Raw genomic sequence first — 23,087 nt, forward strand, 5'->3', positions numbered from 1 at the left:
GTGGTAGGAGAGAGTGTAGCCAGACAGCACCGCATGGTGGTGTGTAAGATGACTCTGGAGGTCAGGAAGAAGAAGAGAGGGAAAACAGAAAAGAAGACCAAGTGGTGGAAGCTACAGAATGAAGAAACTTGTGAGGGATTTAGGCAGAAGTTGAGACAGGTCCTGGGTGGTCAGGATGAGCTTCCAGATGACTGGGAAACTACAGCAGAGATTATCAGGGAAACAGGTAGGAAGGTGCTAGGTGTGTCATCTGGAAAGAGGAAAGACGGTAAAAACACTTGGTGGTGGAATGAGGAAGTACAGGAATGCGTCCAGAGGAAGAGGTTGGCTAAAAGGAAGTGGGATGTAGAAAGGACTGAGGAAGGTAGACAGGAGTACAAGGAAGCGCAGCGTAGAGTGAAAAGAGAGGTGGCAAAGGCCAAACAGAAAGCTTACGATGAGCTATATGACAGGTTAGACACAAAGGAAGGAGAGAAGGACTTGTACAGGCTAGCCAGACAGAGAGACAGAGATGGGAAGGACGTGCAACAGATAAGGGTGATTAAGGACAGAGATGGAAAGGTGCTAACAACCCAGGAGAGTGTACAGAAAAGATGGAAGGAGTATTTTGAGGAGCTGATGAACGTGGAAAATGACAGGGAAAGAAGGGAGGAAGATGTGGTCGTTGTGGAGCAGGAAGTAGCAGAGATTGGAAAGGATGAGGTTAGGAAGGCTCTGAAAAGGATGAAGAGCGGAAAGGCCGTTGGTACTGATGACGTACCTGTGGAGGTATGGAAGTGCTTAGGAGAGACAGCAGTGGAATTTCTAACAAGGTTGTTCAATAGGATTCTAGAGAGTGAGAAGATGCCTGAGGAATGGAGGAGAAGCGTTCTGGTTCCGATCTTTAAGAACAAGGGTGACACGCAGAACTGCAGCAACTATAGAGGAATAAAGTTGATGAGCCACACAATGAAGCTGTGGGAAAGAGTAGTGGAAGCCAGGCTTAGGAAGAAGGTGGAGATCTGTGAGCAGCAGTATGGTTTCATGCCCCGTAAGAGCACCACTGATGCCATTTTTGCTTTGAGAATGTTGATGGAAAAGTACAGAGAAGGTCAGAAGGAGCTGCATTGTGTGTTCGTAGATTTAGAGAAGGCGTATGACAGGGTGCCGAGGGAGGAGCTGTGGTACTGTATGAGGTCGTCTGGAGTGGCAGAGAAGTATGTCAGAGTAGTTCAGGACATGTATGAGAGAAGTATGACGGTGGTGAGATGTGCTGTAGGTCAGACAGAGGAGTTCAAGGTGGAGGTGGGACTACACCAAGGATCAGCTTTGAGTCCTTTTTTGTTTGCTATGCTGATGGACAGGCTGACAGACGAGGTAAGACAGGAATCTCCCTGGACAATGATGTTTGCGGATGACATTGTAATTTGCAGTGAGAGTAGAGAGCAGGTGGAGGAACAGCTAGAGAGGTGGAGGTTTGCTCTGGAAAGAAGAGGCATGAAGGTCAGTCGTAGTAAGACAGAATACATGTGTCTGAACGAGAGGGATCAAGGTAGAAGCGTTAGGTTACAGGGGGCTGAGGTGGAGAAGGTGCAGGAGTTTAAGTACTTGGGGTCAACAGTTCAGTGTGATGGGGAGTGTGGAAAAGAGGTGAAGAGGCGAGTGCAGGCAGGTTGGAGCGGTTGGAGGAAAGTGTCAGGAGTGTTGTGTGACAGAAGAGTGTCAGCAAGACTCAAAGGAAAGGTGTACAAGACAGTGGTGAGAACAGCTCTGCTCTATGGGTTAGAGACGGTAGCAGTGAGACAGAGACAAGAGGCTGAGATGGAGGTAGCGGAGATGAAGATGTTGAGGTTCTCCTTAGGAGTGACCAGGTTAGACAGGATAAGGAACGAGTACATCAGAGGGACGGCTCATGTTGCCTGTGTTAGCGACAAAGTCAGAGAAGCCAGACTGAGATGGTTTGGACATGTTCAGAGGAGGGATAGTGGATATATTGGTAGAAGGATGTTGGAGATGGAGCTGCCTGGCAGGAGGGCAAGAGGACGGCCAAAGAAGAGATATATGGATGTCTTAACAGAGGACATGAAGTTGGCTAATGTTAGGGTAGAAGATGTCCATGATAGAGTGAGGTGGAAAAGGATGATTCGCTGTGGCGACCCCTGATGGGAAAAGCCGAAAGAGAAAGAAGGATCTCCCATGATGCATTGGGTTGTGAGAGTGACAGCGCACAAGGAGATCTTTTGTTAAACGTCTTGAAACCAACGAACACACATTAAACATTTTTTAAATCTTCTAACTTAACTTTTATTGCATCTTTTAGAAAAAAAACAGCTGCAGTTTCCAGCTTTTTCTGACACAATTATCTCAAAAATGCACGTGAGACTGTGGAGGGGCTGTAGATCAATACAGACTATGAGTTTCTCCTTTTTTTTTAATTTTGGGATGCTGGTGTGCCGCGGGATTTTTTTTAAGATTAAAGTGTGCCGCGGCTCAGACAAGGTTGAAAAACACTGCTCTATGCCACAACAGCGAGCTTGACTACGCGCTCGGCTGTAGCGACCACTCTCTGTTCGAAAGAAAATAACTTTCATGATTATAAAAATATGTAGATTATTTTACCTTTAAGGAATCTGGCGTTTTTTTTCTGCCAAAAATACTATGGGATAAATTGAACTTTCGGGTTTGCTTTGGGCTCGGGCCTGCAAATCAAGTTAATTGGTCGGGTTCGGACCGAGTTCGGCTTTAATGCCTGGGCCTGTTTCGGGTCGGGCTGGATTTTTTAGGCCCGATCTTGCCTCTAGTATGTGGTCCTGACTCCGATACGTATCCGATCTTTTGAAATGCGACCTCCGTCTGAACGGCCAGGCCACATGAATCTGACCCGTACGTCATAGATACGCTACAAACGTCATAATTCTGCGTTGAAGAAGGCAGGAACTAGAACATAAACATCAACCATGGTGGACGATGCTGCTGAGATCAGTCATTGGAAGGGAAGCGAGGTCACCATTTGATTACTATTTGGGGTGACAGCTCTATTCAGGCCAAACTCCAGGGCTCTGATCACAACCCGGCGGTTTTTGAAAATATTTCCAGCTAAATGGCCGAGTGTGGTGTTGAACCTTTCCCGCGATGACTTATTTCCTTTCCGACCGTGGTCAGAAGTGCGGGGGACCGGAGGCGGCTCCTCCTTCAGTGTTCACTTCCCCGTTCGGACCCTTAGCTTCTCCAGAATTCTCCAGAACGGGTTAATAAAGAGTCCATAGCATTTATTCTGGGGGAAACCTTCTTTTATTACCGCTGTCCTTCCTCCCTCTTCTGTGCATGCAGGTCACTTCTGGGTCATTTCTCGGTCACACAGGAGATCACAAAAATTCGCATTTAATTGGAAATGTGAACGGCCTTGCAAAAAAAAAATTTTTTTTTTTCAAAAAATCGGAATTGAGCATTAAGCCCTGCAGTGTGAACGGAGCCTAAGAGAACTGGACTGAGTGACCTTTCCCCCCTCATGTTCCAAAGTACTCGCTGGTTCCAAGAAGCCAAAATCCCATAGACTTCTGAAGAGAAATACACAGCTATTACTCAGTCGTTCTATTTGTCAAAATAACCATTCTTGATCTGCTACTTTTTTTTAGTAGCCTCTCCTTTTTCCTTTTTTTTTTTTGCTTTGGGAGGCTAATTGAAGTTGCATGCTCTTATTCAATCAAGGATGACTGATGCCCACCCTCCCAGCAGCTCTGCGCGAGACTTTATTGCAGCATTAGAGCAGTTCATTCAGTTGATGTGGGGGTTTAGGAAAGGCATAATATTGCCTCTTGTATTATACTGTAACATTTTAATACTTCCATTATCTGACTTCCTTGAAGGCATTTTCCATTCTCCCTCAAGAACTTAGTATTCATGCAAATGATCCAACTTTCCCAAGAATATTTAACGGTCATGATCCTTTACGGGGAGAGTTTTGTTTCCCTCAAGTGAAAAATATTGAGTCTGCCATTTCCCCGTGGGGAGTTTTCAGTTCATATATGGAAGAAGGGAAAGCAGGCCCAACCCTCCCCAAGCAACAAGCGTCTGCCAGTTAGAGCCTGAGGTGATGGCCCCCGCTTCATTTGGTTTAAGGGGAGTCTCTTCAGCACCCTTAATCGTTTTATGGCCTTCCCATCAACTGATGTCCGGGCCGCTTCCTCGCTGCTCTCAACACGTTTTACAGCCATAAAAGTGATTAGACTGGCTTTGTGCTGCAGCAAATCTGCACACAATTATTGCACCCACACCACTAATGAACATAGCAGGGGTTGTGGTACAAGTGTGGGCAAGACCTTAAGTGTGCAAGCTGTGTTTCTGGGAAAGAGATGTTGGTGTGTGGACCGTTGTGAGTCAGCGAGTTCTGTTTTTAGGCTCGGGGGAGGTTCAGAAATAGACTTTTAGGGATGTGGGGAGAGTCTGAGGTGAGAGCTTAGTTGGTCTGGGTTTGACTTTTGTTTAGAGGCGTGTGTGCTGCCCGAGTAAAATTAAACTTATTAAAGTATTTTGAAAGTTTTGAGTCCATCTGAGACCAAACGAACATGACGTCAGACCAGGTCTAAGCTTTAGGGATAAAGCTGCATTTGCATTGAGTGGTTTACCTAAAACCATACAGGTGGGAGCCTTCTTGTTGAAATTTTCAGTTTTAAGTGTGAGAACTGGACTTAGTGACTCCTCCCCCCCCCTGGCATTCCAAACAGGAAGTAACCACTGGTTAATATTTGTCAGAATAACCGTTCTTGCTCTGTTGCCTTTTTTAAGATGTTCTTTCTAATTATAGTTTAATTATGATATTATTTGCTGCGCAAGTTACTCAAGTTAAAAACTGGCCAATCAGATGCCTCAATAAAAGTTGGTGTTCTCACGTTGAACGGTCTTTCGAACCCACCTTAAGTGATAGGGGTGTGGCCTTCTAACAGGCTCACTCCTGATTGGTAAGAGTGGTTGCCATAGCAACGTTGACTCAGAACAAATGGGACCAATTACTGCTGACTGACAATTTTTGGAGGCGTCCGTCTTGCAAAAAAAACGATGACTGAATGGACTTCTAATCAGTCCATTGACTGGGATCAGTTTATTTGAATAGAATAGAATAAAATTTTAATAACTCCACAAAGTGGCAATTACCTCGTTACCACAGCTCTAATAAAAACAACAGATAGATGGTAAAAAATACTAAATATCACTTTGGCCCAAACAAAAAAAGGAAAAAATGACAAAAGGTGGTATTGCACGTGTTTAAATAAAGGGGGGAGGAGGAGGTTCTGCTTGGTTTTACAAATGTTTTGAAAAGAAAATCAACCATCATCACCATGCAGAAACCACTGACATGTCCCTATGTTTGTCTGTTTCATTAACACCCACTAATATCCATCTCATCCCCATCAGCTTTCTCTAAATTTTCTAGCATGGCTTTTCTCTCACACACCCCCTTCCCTCATCTGTCTAACCCTCATTTTGACCCGAGAGGAGGCAAGTTCAAGGTGAGTCCATACCCACTAACTCCCGGTAAGTTTCTGCAGTTTCTGAGAATGGGCGGGGCTTACTGTGTTTTCTACATCCAAAATACGTGCTACTGTCATTAACCCACTAACTGAAAAAAAAAGCTTTTTATATAAAATGTATAAGAATCTCCGATTATTATGTTACATCTCTGTCCTAAATTTGTTTTTTCAAATCTGTAGTTGTGACCTTCCCGTTCGGTAGCACTTAATGTATCTTTGAAGATTACACCTAAAGTAATCTCTTTCCAGATACAAATCCAGTAATCCATAAAACGTGTCGATGTCTAATCTTAATCTGTACCAACATCCATAATATCCTTTTTTTTTCTTATGCAATGCCCTGTTTCACAGTATTAGTTTCTGATTATATCTGGGACATCTTTATGCTACTTCTAAACTGCAACTATTCTTAAAAGTTAAACAATCTAACATATTGTCTGGATTTTGAATTAGCGATGCTTTGAATTAACTAGTATTATTCTCTTTTGCTAACTATTAGCTGTGATTATTTTTTCATTTAAACTAGATTTTATATGAACTAATATCATCTCCCGTTTCTTTTTGCGCCCCATGGTTCTTTGTAGCTCAGTATTCTGCCCCTCCCAGAAATATCTCTAGATCCATTCTGCTTTGATTGGTTGGTAATGCAGGACAGATTATATTTTTTTTTACAATTTCAGACTCGCCACCAGACATGGTTGAATTAAATTTACCTACTTATGAAAGCAAAGAAAGTAAAACCTATTTTTCTAATCCAGTTGAGTGACTGTGTTGTGTGGTAGAGTAAAATGCAATGAAATAGCAGGATTTGAGTGGAAAAAAAGCATACCATAGCTTTTTAACATGCTGGAATTATCAGGTGGACCTAAAGGTGTGCTTTGCATAGAAAAGCCAGATGCTTAAGCAGTTCGCCGTCATTCACTGGTTATCTGAACACTAGAAAGGGTATCAGTTTAACTGCAGGGTGGAACATTCCCAGCAGTTCAGGAGTCAAAGTAGCACTATGAGAACAGCAGTTGTAAATGTCAGGTATTAGACTGTGACATTACTGTCACAGTCTAATACCTGACATTTAGCTCGGTCAGCAAAACAGTTTTCTGTTTCTAATTAAGATTAAAGAAAAAGTTGATCATTCACGGAATTCAAATCCCCTTTTCTGATGATGTGCTGGTCGTATTCAGAGCCGAATTGAACCAGCACCTCTGAAGGCTCCCGTTTGGCAGTCTGGCGCAGTAGGGCAGGCAGGAGGCCTTTCTGGATTGGATCTGATTCATTACCTTCAGCGAATGCTTAAACACATTGGGATCTGCGGAGTTGGGAAGCCAAGTCATTGCCTCGGGCCCCAAGTGATCCTTGAGCTGGCAGAAATCTCCTGGGCAAAGCTTCTTTCCTCAGGGTTGTTTTTTTTTTTTTAGTGGCTGACACAAGAACCTTTCAAGGACAAATTCTCAGCAGGGAGACCCCTAAATGTATTTAGAATGAGAACAGTAATTTAACTCTTTATCTGTCACACTTGAACGACATTGTATTTCTATAAATAAAAGACTGTCTCTGATAATTTGAGTCCTATGTCACTAACAAGCTGCCATGCGAATGTTTCCAGTCAAACGTCAACAGCAACGGTTCCACCGGGTACAGCCAGCCGGGTCGGCACTCGGTGTCGGTAGAGGTGCAGATGCAGCGACAGAGGCAGGAGGAGAGGGACTCCTTTGCTCAGCAGCAGCGGCAGTACAGCTCCCTGCCACGGTAAGAACCCACGATCCGAAATATTCTCCTTCATGAAAGGTCAGACGTGTTCCAATAACGGTGGTTCAGTGCGGCTCACTTTCAGACCACAAACATGGATAGTTAGTCACCCTCTAACACAGACCTGACATGATTGTTTGCTCCTCTATAATGCAATTTTCCTTTACCAGTGGCTTTGGAATCCAGGAAATGTCATGTTAGGATGTCTACTTTTGAGATTTTATGTTTTTGAAGGGAATTTTTCATTGCTTTTTGTGTCAGTTTACCATTTAGAGGGGTCTAGTTTCACCGACACTCAAACATTTCCTACAACATTAACCCTTTAAAGGATAACTAAACAGTAGATTATCTTTTTTTGGCTGTGCACCTGTGTGGTTTTCAAAGTGCTGACTGTTGTTCCTTGCCAATTTTTTTACAATTAAAAATAAACTTGTTCAATTCCTGAAATTATAGTCTAAAATCGTGTGCTGTCTCCTAGGGGTTAACAGGAAGTAGAAAAGTCTGATGTCATGATTGGTCAACTGGTTACACGTTTCAAGTTTCACATCATGCTTTACAGCCCCATTATCAAAGTCCCGCCCATCTTTGAATCCTCCCAAGAGCGGCGGAGCTCACTTGCTTGCTAAACCGAGCCCTGGCAGCTGGATGGCCGGCAGACAGAGAGCCGCTGCAGGATGGGAAAGCAGCCTGCACGATCCTCTAGTTACCTCAAGCTAACCCTAGAGCCAGTCCTGGGAAAATTGGGTTTTTGGTATTGTATCCCTTGTGCTATCCTAGCCACTTTAACGTTGGGAGTTGGGTCATCTAGACCCACTAGACAGTGCTCTGAACCTTTTTTCTTCAATGATTTTTGATCTTCACTGGTGTCCATGGATTACATGAAATCTTTCCACCTTTATCCACCTTTGTCATGGTAGGGAGAACACGTCAATGGAAGGGGGGGTCATCTAAGATAGCACAAGGGTTAACATGTTCTTGTGACATTTCTCTGAGTTTGGAAAAGATCGTATTTGTGACTTAGAAAATATGCTGGGTGGGCCACAAGCTCTCTGTTCCACTCCATTCTGATGCATCCACTAGCCGACCACTGGATCCATGTACGTCTTTGTTTTCCTCGTCTAAGCTGGCACCTGGCTCAAAACTGTACGGCTGGATAGCGCCAACATTGCTAGCCATTTTTGTTGCACCACTAATGTTAGGGTGGGAGTTTGAGGGGCTGTAGGCGAGTGGGAAAGAGTGTAAACAATGGGAAATGAAAGAAGGCTCACGCTGAACCAACAGTCCTGCCCCAACTTAGAGGTGAATTTCTCATGAATTCCTGCCCCCCTTAAGAAATTATGCCCTAGAAAACAATATAGGTTTTTGGATTTTGGCTTAAGATGGCTTAATCATACTAAAAAGACCACTGGGGACGCTTTTACAATAGATAATATGATGATTGGAGTGGGACTTTAACACATGAGGTGTCACTGGCCACATCCAAAAATGACACACATTCTTTGACAATTTTAACTCTTTAACCGTTTACATGAATCAACTGATTCTGACAAGGAGAAAAACAGCTGATGCATCCACTAGCCGACCACTGGATCCATGTACGTCTTTGTTTTCCTCGTCTAAGCTGGCACCTGGCTCAAAACTGTACGGCTGGATAGCGCCAACATTGCTAGCCATTTTTGTTGCACCACTAATGTTAGGGTGGGAGTTTGAGGGGCTGTAGGCGAGTGGGAAAGAGTGTAAACAATGGGAAATGAAAGAAGGCTCACGCTGAACCAACAGTCCTGCCCCAACTTAGAGGTGAATTTCTCATGAATTCCTGCCCCCCTTAAGAAATTATGCCCTAGAAAACAATATAGGTTTTTGGATTTTGGCTTAAGATGGCTTAATCATACTAAAAAGACCACTGGGGACGCTTTTACAATAGATAATATGATGATTGGAGTGGGACTTTAACACATGAGGTGTCACTGGCCACATCCAAAAATGACACACATTCTTTGACAATTTTAACTCTTTAACCGTTTACATGAATCAACTGATTCTGACAAGGAGAAAAACAGCTTTAAACACAATGTACTACTGCAGAGTCTTGCATAACTGCACAGAGAGGCTTTTCTCAACCTCAGAATGTGCTCAGGTGTTTTTTTGGTTGATATAGAAATCTCCTAATGAAAAAAATAGCCCCACATTATATCTCATTATTCTTGTTATGGCCCCACAACAGACTGGTCACCTGTCCAGGGTGTACCCTGCCTTTGCCCCACAGTAGCTGGGTTGGCTCCATCAGCCCTGTAAGCAGTGGCGCCACCAGGAGGTGGCCAGGGGTGGCCATGGCCACCCCTCTCCGACACCTGGCCACCCCAGTGGCCACCCCAGTAGCCACTATAAGCTGTGGTAGCATCAGTTGTGCGTTTCATCCCAAATGCACAGCCAGCAAGCGGCAAGTCGCTCTGATCACCTAAACCGGCCCTCACCCCCTCCCCTCCCTGCTGCCTTTGAGTGCGCAGACAAGAGGAGCCGCTGGATGCAGAATGAATAAGACGCGTGGTTCACTTCCGCGTTCGAACCCTCAGATCCTCGGTCAGACAAAAGAACCAGTCTCAGTCACTAAAGATGAACTTTCTTTATTACTTTTTCTTTAAGTCAAAAACGGCGACTGACCGCGCGTGTACGCGCTCCACACCCTCACGCGCTCTCCCCCCTCTCTTCCTGCATTGCGCGAGCACCGGTTTCAGCACGCACACACACGCGTGCGCGCGAGAACGCACGCACGCACACACAATCACACATCCCAAAATGCTACGTTTCTTTTCCTGTTAAATATTTTCCGTGGGTCTTTAACAATCTGTTTACTGTACTTTAGATCTGTATAGATAGATAGATAGATAGATAGATAGATAGATAGATAGATAGATAGATAGATAGATAGATAGATAGATAGATAGATAGATAGATAGATAGATAGATAGATAGATAGATAGATAGATAGATAGATAGATAGATAGATAGATAGATAGATAGATAGATAGATAGATAGATAGATAGATAGATAGATAGATAGATAGATAGATAGATGACTTTATTAATCCCACAATGGGGAAATTCCATTTATCTGTGGCAGCAACACGACATTCAGAAATAATCTATATAATATAACATCAATAAAGGACATCACAAATGACATTTATATTAAATAATTAAAAATATCACTAAAATTATTGTGAAAAATTATTATCAAAAATTAGATTCTTATTAAATAAAGAAATAAATATTAAATATTAAATAAACACAGCTGCAAAGGTGTAAAAAACATGCGGTCTGCAAAACATGTAAACCCAGTGTGCAAATACTTGGTGCAAATACGCCACATCATCAGCGGTGGTAGATGTGTCATTACTTTTTATTAATAAGTAAAAAAAGGATGTCCCTGTCACAAGCCACTCATTTTTATGGCACTATTTAAGCACCGGTTGTTGTGTTACCGCAACATTTTGATGCGTTTTTGTTTCCACAGGGTTACCTATAGTCATTAGTTGATGCTTGTGTCTGTCCATTTTCAGAGAATGAAGAGAAATTCAACATATATTCTTATTTTAAGAATAAAAGTGCAGCAGAAGGAGTGAAAGAGATGGTAGGGGAGCAACAGAGGAGTAGTGAGGAGGAGGAAGATGAGACAGAGCAGCATAAATGACAGAAGAGAATGAGGAAGACAAAGATGAGACAGTATCAGAGGAGGGACAGTCAGCATCATTGGTCAGAGAAGCAAGGCAGAACTCAGCATACGGGGCTCCACCTGTTCCTGGACCAACTGGTGAAGTTAGAACTATGTTACCCTAATAATAAAAACGTTTCATGATTATTAGTCTGAATAGAAATGTCAACAGATATAATTAATAATTAGAAGGATATTTTTATTATTATTTCAGAACAACAGATTTAATTTTTTGTTTATTATAGACATCTCTCAGTCAAGAGCCGAACACCCCAAGCAGACACACCTAAGCATTAAATATAAACAAAAAAATAAATAAATATATATCAGTAGTAGTATGTACTAATGGTATCTACTAGTATCTATTAGTTATTATACTAGTAGTATCTACTATAAGTTCATGTTCTACAAAATATCAGTAGGCATTTATCTTTCTGTTGGTTTTCTAAAGGTTGTTTTACAACGTTTGGTAGAATGAATTTTAAAAATATAGCTCATGGTTTTTGTGTGCCACCCCAAGATTAAATGTGGCCCCCCACTGGCCACCCCCATGAAAAATTTCTGGAGGCGCCACTGCCTGTAAGCCTTGAAAGGATTCAGTGGGTCTGGAAAATGGATGGACAGGAGGAGATTCTTGTAATTTTTCAACCAAATGATTCACAAATGCATAATAGAAAAGTCTGCATCTTTTGTTTCTAGATTATAAATCCAATTACTTTATTAATTTAAGTGATACAATCTGCCTTTGACTTCCAGAAGCCCACAGATCCTATTTATTTAAATTGGAGTTTTATTGTACGGCTGTCCCCTTCCATTCATCATCTACAGCTTCCTGCTTTACTAAGAAATTCTTTGCTTTGTGCCCCATTATTTAGCCATTTAAAAATAATTAAACACATATTCACTAACCGTGAGCTCATGGATTTCTGTCTACACACTGTACTTATCAGCTTATCTAAGTATTTCCATGGTGACTGGTTTGATGGTATGTAGCCACTGCTTTTGATGGGATTCTACATCAGTCCAGACTAATTTGGTCCTTGAACACAAAAGTCAGGGCTGCTAATATGCTCATGATTTAGCAGTAACATGGGTTACGACCGGTCATTATTAGTTCCTTTTATTTTGTTATGTGCATGAATTTATTTTTACTGATCTGCCTTTTATAAGTTATTGTTATTGTTACTTTTTTAACCATTTAAATACAACTGCCAATACGTTATGGGGAGGCATTGGCAAAATCTTCAAGTTTTCATGCCGCTGCCCGATTTTTTGGAAAATCGTAGGTGTGGTCATGAATGTACAGTACAGTTGTGCAGGGATGACCCCATTATGAAATTGGGCGGCCACATGGCAGCGGCAGCCGGCTGCCAGCCAGCAGCAGCTCTGATTGGACGATGTGTAAATGTCTCCAGAACGCAGCCATTCATAAGTGCCACTGGCCACCAGCCACTTGATAGCTGGAGATAAATAATTAGCAGGTCATTTTGCACTAGTGGTCAATCACAACTTAGATTTTGAGCAAACATTATGGTCTTGTCGGATTATACAATTTATAAAACATGCCTCCCAAGAAAGGCAGCAAGGGCAAAGCCCCAGCTAGCAAACACAGGTCCTAGCGGTCCAACCACATTAGGAGTCTTTATCGGGTGAAGAGCGTCAATGCACCATCAATGCAGCATCAATGCCGTCACGGCATTTGGAGCCACAGTAGCCGCCATTTCCAGATAGATGTCCGCGGGGCCCCCGGCCCATGTCAACAGCCCTCGTCAAGGGCCCGTGCTGCTACCATACAATTTCTAACAATCAGTGGGACGCCAGCACATGGGATGGCTGGCAGTCTGAAATGGGTCGATCATCAGACGATTTGGGGGAACTTGCTGCCTTCCTTTCACCCCCCTGCCACAACGCAACCTCCAAATGTGCCCAGGCTGACCGATGTCAAAAAATTGTCCATTCACTGTAAAATGTGAACTTTTTCTTAAAACCTCTGCAGCACCATGCAGCGTATTCAAATGTGAGTGCTGCCTCCCGATTACAAATGCCATTGTGCGGCCACCTGTTGAATTGGCTGAAAACTTGCATTTAGGTTGCCGCTGTGGCATTTTGGCATACGTGACTGTAGTCTAACACAGGAGATGTCACCAGTGACACCTACATAACACACACTCTTTGACACGGCGTAACTCTTTAATTGTTTACGCAATCGACCGACAGAATCAGCTCATTTACATTGATTGAGTAATTACATCAAAACTGTAAAGTGCTGCATATCAGTGCAAAGCTGTTTCTCTCCGCTTCAGAATCTGCTGGAATTGCATTAATTGTCTAAACAGTTGAAGAGTTATGGTAGAATTTAAACACTGGAGCTAAAGCTCAGGTGCTGAAGGGTTAAGTCACTGATGTTAACTCTTTTAGTAACTGTCTTAAAAGTTCTCAGCACAAACCATTGGGTACAAGTTGTGAACTTTTAATGACTCTCTGTGACTGGCATGTGGTCAGCATGTCTGCCTGCTTTCCACCATGTTGTCTTGGATCCTGCAAGAATCACATCCTGATTGGTCCTCGAGATCTCCTGGCCCGCCTGTTTTCCAGTTCTCTGATCAGCTGACTCAAGTGTCACCTCATTCTGGCTGACTGAACAAGAAGTGCAGAGAGAGCTGGGAAACAGGCATGGTGGTAGATCTGGAAGACCAGGGTTGGGAAGCATTGATCTACAAGAACATTTCTCCCTTTGTCTTTCAAATATAGTAAAACCTCTGAGAACAGTGGAAAATAAAGAATGTTTTCCAAAACATTATTCTTTGATTTAGTTGGAAAATCTGCAGATTTAAGGAATTTTTTTTCATTAAGGTTGAGAAAATGGTGACTGACCGATCCACACTTCTTCTAAGCACTGATGTGGGTCTACAGAACTGAAAGGCTTTATGTCTCTCTCAGCTGGCACCACTTTAAACTGTCCCTCCAGCATCTGCTTCAGTTTTTCTTCTGATCCTTACCACATTGCTTGGTCCTTACAGTTCCCTCTGATTCCATGAATAAACAGTTTGGAGAAAAGCAGCTGGGATATCTTAGGAAACCACACAGCTGCTGTGTTCTGCTCATTGTCTTCTTGCTCTATTTGTGGAAGTCCTTCAAGAAGTCAGCTTTGTCGTCATCAGCCACTTTAGGTTGGGGCTGTGAGACTTCAGCCTTTTTATGCAGATGGTGCACAGTCACTCTGCTAAAACTGAGTCAGAAATGTTGTTAATCAGCTTTTGAGGTTTAAAAGCTTCAAAGCAAGGAGGATACCAACTAAAAAACAATGTCCAATGGTCCAAAAATACAGAGCCCTGGACCTGACATAATTAATACTAATAATAAATATAATATGTGAAATTGATAATTTATATCCACAATTTAGTAAGTTGTTGTCATATAATACTAATTTGTGCGCAAAATTGTGTATTTTGAGGGGACAAATTAGCATTTTTCTAGCATTTTGTGCACACAGATTAGCATTGTAGCACTATCATTTCCTACTACAAATTTATGGGCAAAAAAATGCTAATTTGTAGCCACAACAAAACTAATTTGTGCACAAAAAATACAAATTTTTGTGCAAAAAAACTAAATAGTTGCTAGAAAATCTCCTGTTCAGAGCATCATCTAAAAGGTTTATTCATGTTTGTGTGTTGGAAGTATTCCCTTTTTTTTTCTTCAAAAAATATTGCAGAAAGAAATCCGATTTTTCATTTCGACGGTGAGATACTGAGATTATCTTTTACTAAACTCTGAGGAATCTAGAACCGACTAGATCCATATTGCATTTTGTCCTTCAGCACAAAGCACATTGTGTTGTCTTGCTCCACCATTGTACTCTAATCCACTGTTATCACCATAAATCCATTCTGTGATAAATATTGCAAATAGCTTTGCTGAAAGATTAATGAACCGACATTACGCTCCAGTGGTCAGAGGCAACATCCTGTGGCCACAGCTCTTTACTTTTGCACTAATTCCTTGAATAAACTGTTTGAGTGAAGCCGGCTGTGATATCTTGAGAAAGCGGTTTTATTGTTTGACTTTGAGCGGAAGAGCATTGTTGAAGCCAGAAGCTGAGACTGACCAAATGCGGGCTTAAGGGACCCCACCCTTGATAGGCGTCAGATGCTGCTCTGGTGGTGGCGGTGGTGAGGATCTCTGGGCTGTGATTGGAGGGCTGATTAATGACTGTGGAGTTCTGTAAAGAAATAACTTTCACTCCAGTTAAAGGTCAGTTTCCTTGAGAGCAAGACCCCCGTCCTAAACGGGGATCCGCTCTTGTAAATAAAACCTCTGACATTTGAGACATCGTTGAGGAATAATGACCTCTTATATTCATCATGGATGGGTGCCATTTATCTTCTTGTCAGAGTAATGGCAGAGCTCAGGATGATTGCAGCTTCTGTGGCATTTGGTCTCATCTGTTTTTATCTACATCCATGCACGTGTGTCACCTGTCAGTCCAACCTTTTTTTAAAGCTCCTCTTTTGTCACATTTTCTCTTTTCATGCATCAGAGAGAGCATGAAGGGACTGCAGAGCAGTGTAAATCTCTGTATTTACAGCGCACGCTGGTTCCATTTTGGCGCTGCAGCAGACAGAGGCGGCGATCTGGTTTGCATCTCTCAGTAGTAAGACAGGCTGGCTTTGGCCCCTTTGTCAACATGTGAAATGAAATCAGATGCCGGGGACACCCATCTCTGTGAAATTGGAGTCGATGAAGCATGCGCGCAAATAAACCTGCGCCACATTCCCTTATCTCACAGATTGAAGAGCATATCCATTCCCAAATGCTCCCAGTCTCTGCTGAATAAAAACAAAGGTCTTTTCTCTTCTCATTAATGGACATTTTCTTCTTTGCCTCTTCCAAATGCTTTAATCCAAATGCAGGAATAATGTGATTTCTTCACAGCTGGCTGATAAACCTGCTAATTATGCATGGCTCAGAGTCAAAAACCCATGGATGCCATTGTGCTTCATCTTCTTCTGTGGTCTTTCTCTTGTTTTGCCTCACCCCCCCAGGGATAAAGCTGGAAGCTGTTGGATGCATGTGCATGCCACGTGGGTGCAGAACTGCCACAAAGAACCCAATCAATCTAGACCAGATTCCCCACATCTGGATCTGTCTCGCCCTGTCCTGCTGCTAAATGCAGCCTCCAAAAAGTGTGGCACCTGACTGTGTCCCGAGGAGACAAATCCACCGAGGGCAAGGTGGCCATCTCATCTTTCTTACTGCAGGAGCTGTTATTATCATCCGTCAGAGCCAACGGATGTTTCAGGCAGTGGACTTAACAGGCTGGAAGACTTTGACGTGGTTACCTTTCCCATTATGTTGTTGCTGCTGTCGCTCAGAGCAATGGCGTAATGGCGAATCTCTTTTGTCTTTGTTGCAGAAAAAAAAGAAATTTAAAATTTTGAGCACAGATGCGTCTTTGGTTTGGGATTTTTCGCATTTAAATAGATTTACATTAAAAAGTTTTGCAGAAGCAAGTTTTTTTTAAATCTGTGTTTGAAAGTGTTTGAAAATGTTAATTTACCAAGTTTCCCAAATATATCTTTTCTATGTGTCGTCACATGTCAAACACTTTTTGAGAATCGAAAAGAATGACAGCTCAAACAAGTCCAGCATCTCACAAACAGCCTCTGTCCGGATCCCTTCATGTCAGACTGATGTGAACGAAGTGACTTTTGATGATGGGCCGGGTTGCTGTTGTTGTTGTGAAGCGTGTTCTTCCAACAAACAATTAATTCGACCATAACACTTTAACGACTCAACAAAACGTTTTATTATCATTTTCCTCAAAACACAGATGAATGTAAGTAAAAATTTTCACTGCTCCCATCTTATAATGCCGGTCATCTTCAGCTTTCCTACTGGGGTTATTTTGCAAGTAAGCATGCTTTATGTATTTATTATTTTACTTTTAACTGTGTATTGTGTCCTGCATCTTGATTGGCTGTACACCAAGGTGAATATCACAGTCAGATCCATGTTTTCATTCACTGGACTTAGTTTTAGATGAAGGTATGAACTTTGCGCTTTAAAGCGTTTTTTTTCTTTTTAGAGGCTAAACAGGAATAACAATTGACACACAAGAAGTTCTGAGACATGACAACCACAACAAAGTTCTCAGTGAAATTATCTTTTTATTCTATTCTCACATGAAAGGTTTTTCAAACTAATGTGACACCAACTATGTGAAAACATTGTAGATATTGACAAGTTCAATAATTATTGTGGTGGAATGTGTTACAGTGCAAAAAAAGAAAGAAGTTTTCCAATATGCTTTTGTGCGGCTAATTGTGATGTTTCACTGCCAGATAGATTATCTGCAAAATGCCTTTCATATTTGGAACTTGTAACTTTTTTAGGCTTAATAAGTGTTTTTACCCAGAAGGAGAAAGACACCCAAGAATGTTGTTTTTAAAGTCCCACTCCTATCATCTTTTGATCTATTGTCAAAGTGTTCCCAGGGGTCTTTAATTATTTATCAGCTAAAATCCAAAACCCTGTGTATTTCTGCAGAACAGCCGTAGTTCATGAGAGTATTGATCCATTGGCGCAGGGGAAGCCTGCATTCATTTCCCATCATGCCTTTGTCTACACTTTCTCCCTCTGGCTTACAGCCCCTCACACCCCCAAGCTACCATTGGAGGTGCAAAGAAAATGGCGAGCAACATTGGAGCTATCCTGCCATACAGTTTTGAGCCACATACCAGCTCAGACAAGGAAAACTAAGACGTACATGGATCTATTCGTCTACTAGTAGATGCAGGGAGCTTGTGCCAGAGTATTTCTTCTGTAACAAATACGATCTTTTTCAAATTGCATTTTTTCATCTGCTCCTGATTCACTACGATTTAAATAAAGAAATACTCAGAAATGTAATTTTGAGCTTAACCTCCACCAGAAAAATGCCACAACAAAAAGGTTTCACAAAGGAAAAAAAAAGTACTTTTTATCTCTAGAGGGTCTTTAAAGTAGTTGTTGTTTCAAGATGGACCTTGTTTACGACCGTAATAAAAATGAGTGAAGCCATAACGGAGCCTCAAAGAGGTTACCTAATTTCAATAGATGGCAGAAACTAAAAACAAGTTCTATAGATTTCAGTTTTTGACTAAATCCAGTAAAGACTAATGGCTAATGACTAATGGATGTGCCAAATTGTCTGGTAAGATAAAATTCATCTTCCTTTTGTGTATGATTTTTTTTCCTTTTTTTGCATTAGGCAACCCAGGAAGAATCCCAGCACCGTCTCCCATGACTCCTGGGATAAAGCTTACCCACCAGGTGAGGGATTCCAGATGGCCAAGGACAATCCAAGGTACTCCAGCTATCAGGGCTCCAGGAACGGATACCCAGGAGGAGGCAGCGTCAACGCCAGAGTCCTCCTGGAGGCCCAGGAGCTGTTGAGGCAGGAGCAGAGACGCAGGGAGCAGGAAGCCAAAGGAAAGCTGATGCAGGAAAGCAGCGGTAAAAGCAGCTACGACGGACACACGGTTCATCTGAAGGATCCAGCCTCCCCAAAGGGGCCGTACCGCCATGATGTGCCGCCCTCGCCCTCGCAGCTAGCGAGGCTCAACAGACTCGGGTCGGAGAAGGGGAGACTCTTCTACTCTTAAGGATTTAGCCTTGAATTGAAGGATGAACAACTGTACTCAGACGGAATGTCACAAACTACCTAAAGGTCTTATAGCTTAGCAGCGATCTTAGAGGTAAACTGTTGTGAAGTCTGCACAGTATGTGGGTGTTTGTGTTCGATCCCCTGCTGTGCCTCTGACCTATACCGGCTGTCAGTCACTCACTCAGCCACCTACATCCATTAGATGCTCGGTGCCTTCTCTGCACTCCAGAACACTATGCTCGTTCAGAACCGCTCTGATTCATCCAGATCTGGCGCTGCTGTGTTCTGACAATCAAGCAGGCAAACGAGTGGGCGTTCTTTCGAGTCCTCAGGAAGGCGTACGTTTCTCTGTGTGGGCATGTGACAAGGTACATGTTTCAGTGAGCAGCCTGCGTGTCCCATGGTTACTAGTCCCACCTGTCAAAAATCTGTTGCTCCTGAATTTTCTGCCTTTCTCTGGCATTCTCTCACAGGGGGAAGCAGAGAAAACAGGTTTAGGTGGGGGAAAGAAAGCAGGGCACGCCGTGTGTGAGTTTTATTAATAAAAGGCCCTTCATAAATGATTCATATTGTGTGCTTCCTCCTTGGAGGAGACTCAGGCAGAGAGCGTAGACAGCTCTGATCCTCTGCCTAGCCCTGCCTCCCTGTTCTGAATCGCACTCGTCGGCCTCCAGCCCGAGCTCCCATCCTCTCCCACCGTCATTCTCCTCTCATTTGCTCACAATCCACCTCTGTCTCATCTCACCCTTCCTCTCCTGCTAACGCCCCCTCCCCCTTGCCTCTCGAGCTGTGCTTGTCGCTGAATTTTTCATCAGAAGCCACCTGCTGCCTGTCAGAGCCAGAGAAGGCTACTACCAGAGGCTCCAAGCTGGACCCAGCCTGTGACCAAGAGGGCAGCAAATTAGGAGAAGAGGATATTAAACAGAGCCCATTTCTACTGTTTGTAACAAAAGGCTACTTTTTTTCCTGTATTTTGTTTCAGTCAGTGTTCAGACAACGCTCCAGGAGTCAGGCAGGGAGGGCGTCATTTTTGAAATAAAGCAGTGAATGAAAGAACAAAACGCTTTCCTCACAACACCTTCAATGCACATTCAGGTGTCGCAATGCAAGTTTTTAAGTCTGTTTTCAGGCTGTACGTACAAAACCAGTTAAAAATCAAACCGGCTGAACTTTGACCAATCGAGGACTTGGATTTGGTAATGTCGGATGGATGAAGTCTCTTAATTCACAGAAGTGCCAACCATTTGAAAATTGATAATTGAGGAGAAATGGGTTTGTGCCCGAATGGAATTACACTGACCAAAACTATAAACGCAACACTTTTGTTATTGCTCCCATTTTCCACATACACAAAATAAGCAGTTCTCTGAAATATTGTTCACCAATCTGTCTAAATCTGTGATAGTGAGCACTTCTCCTTTGCCAAGACAATCCATCCCACCTCGCAGGTGTGCCATATCAAGATGCTGATTAGACAGCATGGTTATTGCACAGGTGTGCCTTAGACTGGCCATTGACATTCAATAGCCGCTCGTTTTGTACGAGCCTGAGAAACTGACTTAAAAACTTCTGTAGCGACACATGAACGTGGGAGTTTTGAATGCAGAAGCCCCAAACGCACATTTAAGCACATCTACATAGACCTTTCATTGGAAGTGGCCACTTGAATACGCACTTCCAAGCCGAGTGTGAACAAACTATCAGAGTTTGGGGTGACGATGGTAGCAGCTTCTAAAGCAGGTGTGGGCAACTCTAGGCCTCAAGGGTTAGTGTGACTGCATGCTTTCCAGAGAATGGCTGATTACCTGGATCAGGTGTGTCCAGCCAATTAGGTTGTGGCAGAGCAGCTGGGTGTGTTGGAAAAACAGCCAGGAATGCATTTCTCGATGCCACCCTTGCTCTAAAAACATCTGCACTCATCTGCCGTTGTCAGATCCACATAAAAACCTCAGTTTACCTAAAAAACTGAAATCCTTATTATCATTATAAAGCAGCAAATTTCTTTTCTGTGGTGTGATGTTGAGGCGTAGCTCAGGAGGCAGTGCAGTTTGAGTTTTTTGAATCCTTGACTCTTGAAGTCTACATAAAGACTTGGACTGTTTAACAGTTAACATTAACATTTAAGTTCTGCTGTCTCTGGTGTTTTTTTGGATAATAAGCTACAGGGGAGAGCGTGCCATATAAGTGGGTCAATACAGGTTTGTTAGATGAGCTTTTATCACCAAAAATAATTCAAACTGATTGGGATTATGTTTTAAACAAGGTGGAAATAAACTAGGATTAAAAGCTAACTTGAGAGAATTTATTTCAACTTCTATGTCAGTGGGAATGTTGTGAACTTTGTCGAGGTTTGATGCGTGATAGAATGTGATTATAAATGTTTTTCTGTACTCTGTGAGGAGGCTCTGCTGTTGGATGATCAGAGTATTGCGTTGCTTCGTTTTGCATTAACAATGCATTGATCTGCTTTGTGTCAACATAGGAACTGACGTTGTTTTTAATCCTCCACAAATGAAACTGGAGGCAACAGTTTGGCTGCTGGTTTTATGACCTTCAATTATTTACATTTTCACTTCATTAAAAATGCGACCTGTTATTGCCAAATGTTTCAGCCCAGAAGAAGCTAACCCACCACGCACGCACGCGCGCACACACACACACAAACACACACACACACACACACACACACACACCCACACACACACACACACACGCACTCACACACACATGCTGCTGTTGGTGGCAACCAATGTTTTCAGTCTGAACGTTTGTGACGACGCTGTTTCTGCCTGCAGGCGAGACAGAGGGCGAGCTTTAAACAAAAGATGAACACAGAGAATCAACAGAGAAGCTGTGGAAAACAAACAGGCGGTTTCGAATGCCACCTCCCTCCTACACACTTTCCTTATGCAGAGTGAAGCTGCATTATCCCTGTCTGTTAATGAAGCGCAGCACTGGGAAAGTTTATGCTCTGCACGGCGGGGGGTGGGGGGTAGACTAGTGACAGGAAATGCGTAGGAAGATGAAGGATTCCAGACTGATGAAAATTTGGGGTATTCACCTGTTTTTTTTCTTTTTTATCAGGGTGTTAGACAGAAAAAAGCAACGTTTTGTGTTTTTAAAGCCCCACCGGAGTATGGAAGGGAGAGCTAAACGGTATGAAAGAAGGAAAAAGTGTTTGACCTCTGCTTAACAAATTTATGATGTCAAAAAGTGCCTGAGGGAATATCTCTAGGAAACACAAAGAGGGACACAACATTTGTCTGTGACTGCAGCACATAAACTGTGGCTTTTTATCATTATCCAATGAAATGGTGTCATTTTTGTATTTTATCTATGAGAGTTGATGAGTACTGCATATTTTCCTCTGGCACAGCCTTCCAGCTCGTTGTGTTCTATGACATGAAGTTAATGAATGCTGATGATGTGCAATGTGCTTGTTTTTTCAGAGAAATGTATCCAGACACTTTTTCCTGTACATATCAAGTTTAGAATAAAATAGAAGGCTGCTCCATCCTGTTGACCAGCCACCAAACGGCTCTCGCTTTTTCCTTTTGTGTCGCGACTTTAAGGCCTCGGTTGACTCTGGGGATTCTGCAGGCATGGAGTCTGTCAGCTCCGCTGATGTCCTTCTTCTGCAAATAGAATGGTAGATGCAAACAAGTTAATGTGGTGAGATTGTTAATTCCTGAGGGGGTGATAACACAGCGGCGGATGTACGGACACAACACAGCGTTGGCCTACACAGCAGCCATACGGCACTGAAGGCTCTGAGGTCATCTCCTTAAATATACCCGCTTCCTGTTATTGAGTCCATCCTCAGGCCCCCTCAGGGGACCTATTGAGCTCCTGTTTTTCCCTTGCAGGTTAAAGGTGACATCCTAACCAAATACTATTAAAGCTCCCTCAGATGAGCAGCTGTGTGCTGAGTGACAAAGGAGAGGAACAAAGCAGAGATTATCCGTCACCTTTATTATTAGTGGAAGGAGGCTTTTTCTTTTTTTCCCCCCAAACCTTCCAACTGGATGCAAACAGATTATCAATTTTTATAGCAGCCGTAACCCTTGTGCTGTAGTAGGCACTTTACCATTGGGAGTGGGGTCATCTAGACCCAGTAGACAGTGCTCTGAACCTTTTTTCTTCAATGATATGTGATCTTCACTGGTGTCCATGGATTACATGAAATCTTTCCACCTTTATCCACCTTTGTCATGGTAGGGAGAACACCTCAATGGAAGGGGGGGGGGGGGTTCATAGGATAGCACAAGGGTTAAAGTGCAAAACCAAAAGTTTCACCCAACTTTTCTTTGTGTGCTTGTGTTCAGAGAAGGGGTTGGCAACCAATGTGGCTTTCTAGCTGAAGAAAAATAAATTAATTTGAGTTTGGAAACATAAGATCCACTAAGTTAACAGTAATTTCCTTTAAAGTCCCACTCTGATTATCTTTAGAGCTATTTTAAGTGTTCCCAGTGGT

General features: G+C 42.8%; 1 protein-coding gene across 12 annotated transcripts in view; it reads left to right on the forward strand.

Moving 5' to 3' along the window:
• pard3 (par-3 family cell polarity regulator) overlaps positions 1–22,152 on the forward strand; it is a 340,861-nt gene extending 318,709 nt beyond the window's left edge. For all 12 annotated transcript variants that reach the window (XM_011485964.3, XM_020711397.2, XM_011485962.3 and 9 more), the window contains 2 exons: positions 7,111–7,253; positions 18,218–22,152. In XM_011485964.3, the coding sequence (XP_011484266.1) occupies positions 7,111–7,253; positions 18,218–18,611 (537 nt within the window). In that variant the 3' untranslated portion in view covers positions 18,612–22,152. The remainder of the gene's footprint in view (positions 1–7,110; positions 7,254–18,217) is intronic.
• Positions 22,153–23,087: the final 935 nt, after the last annotated feature.

Source organism: Oryzias latipes, chromosome 17 (genome assembly GCF_002234675.1).
Source record: "Oryzias latipes chromosome 17, ASM223467v1".
Taxonomy (NCBI): domain Eukaryota; kingdom Metazoa; phylum Chordata; class Actinopteri; order Beloniformes; family Adrianichthyidae; genus Oryzias; species Oryzias latipes.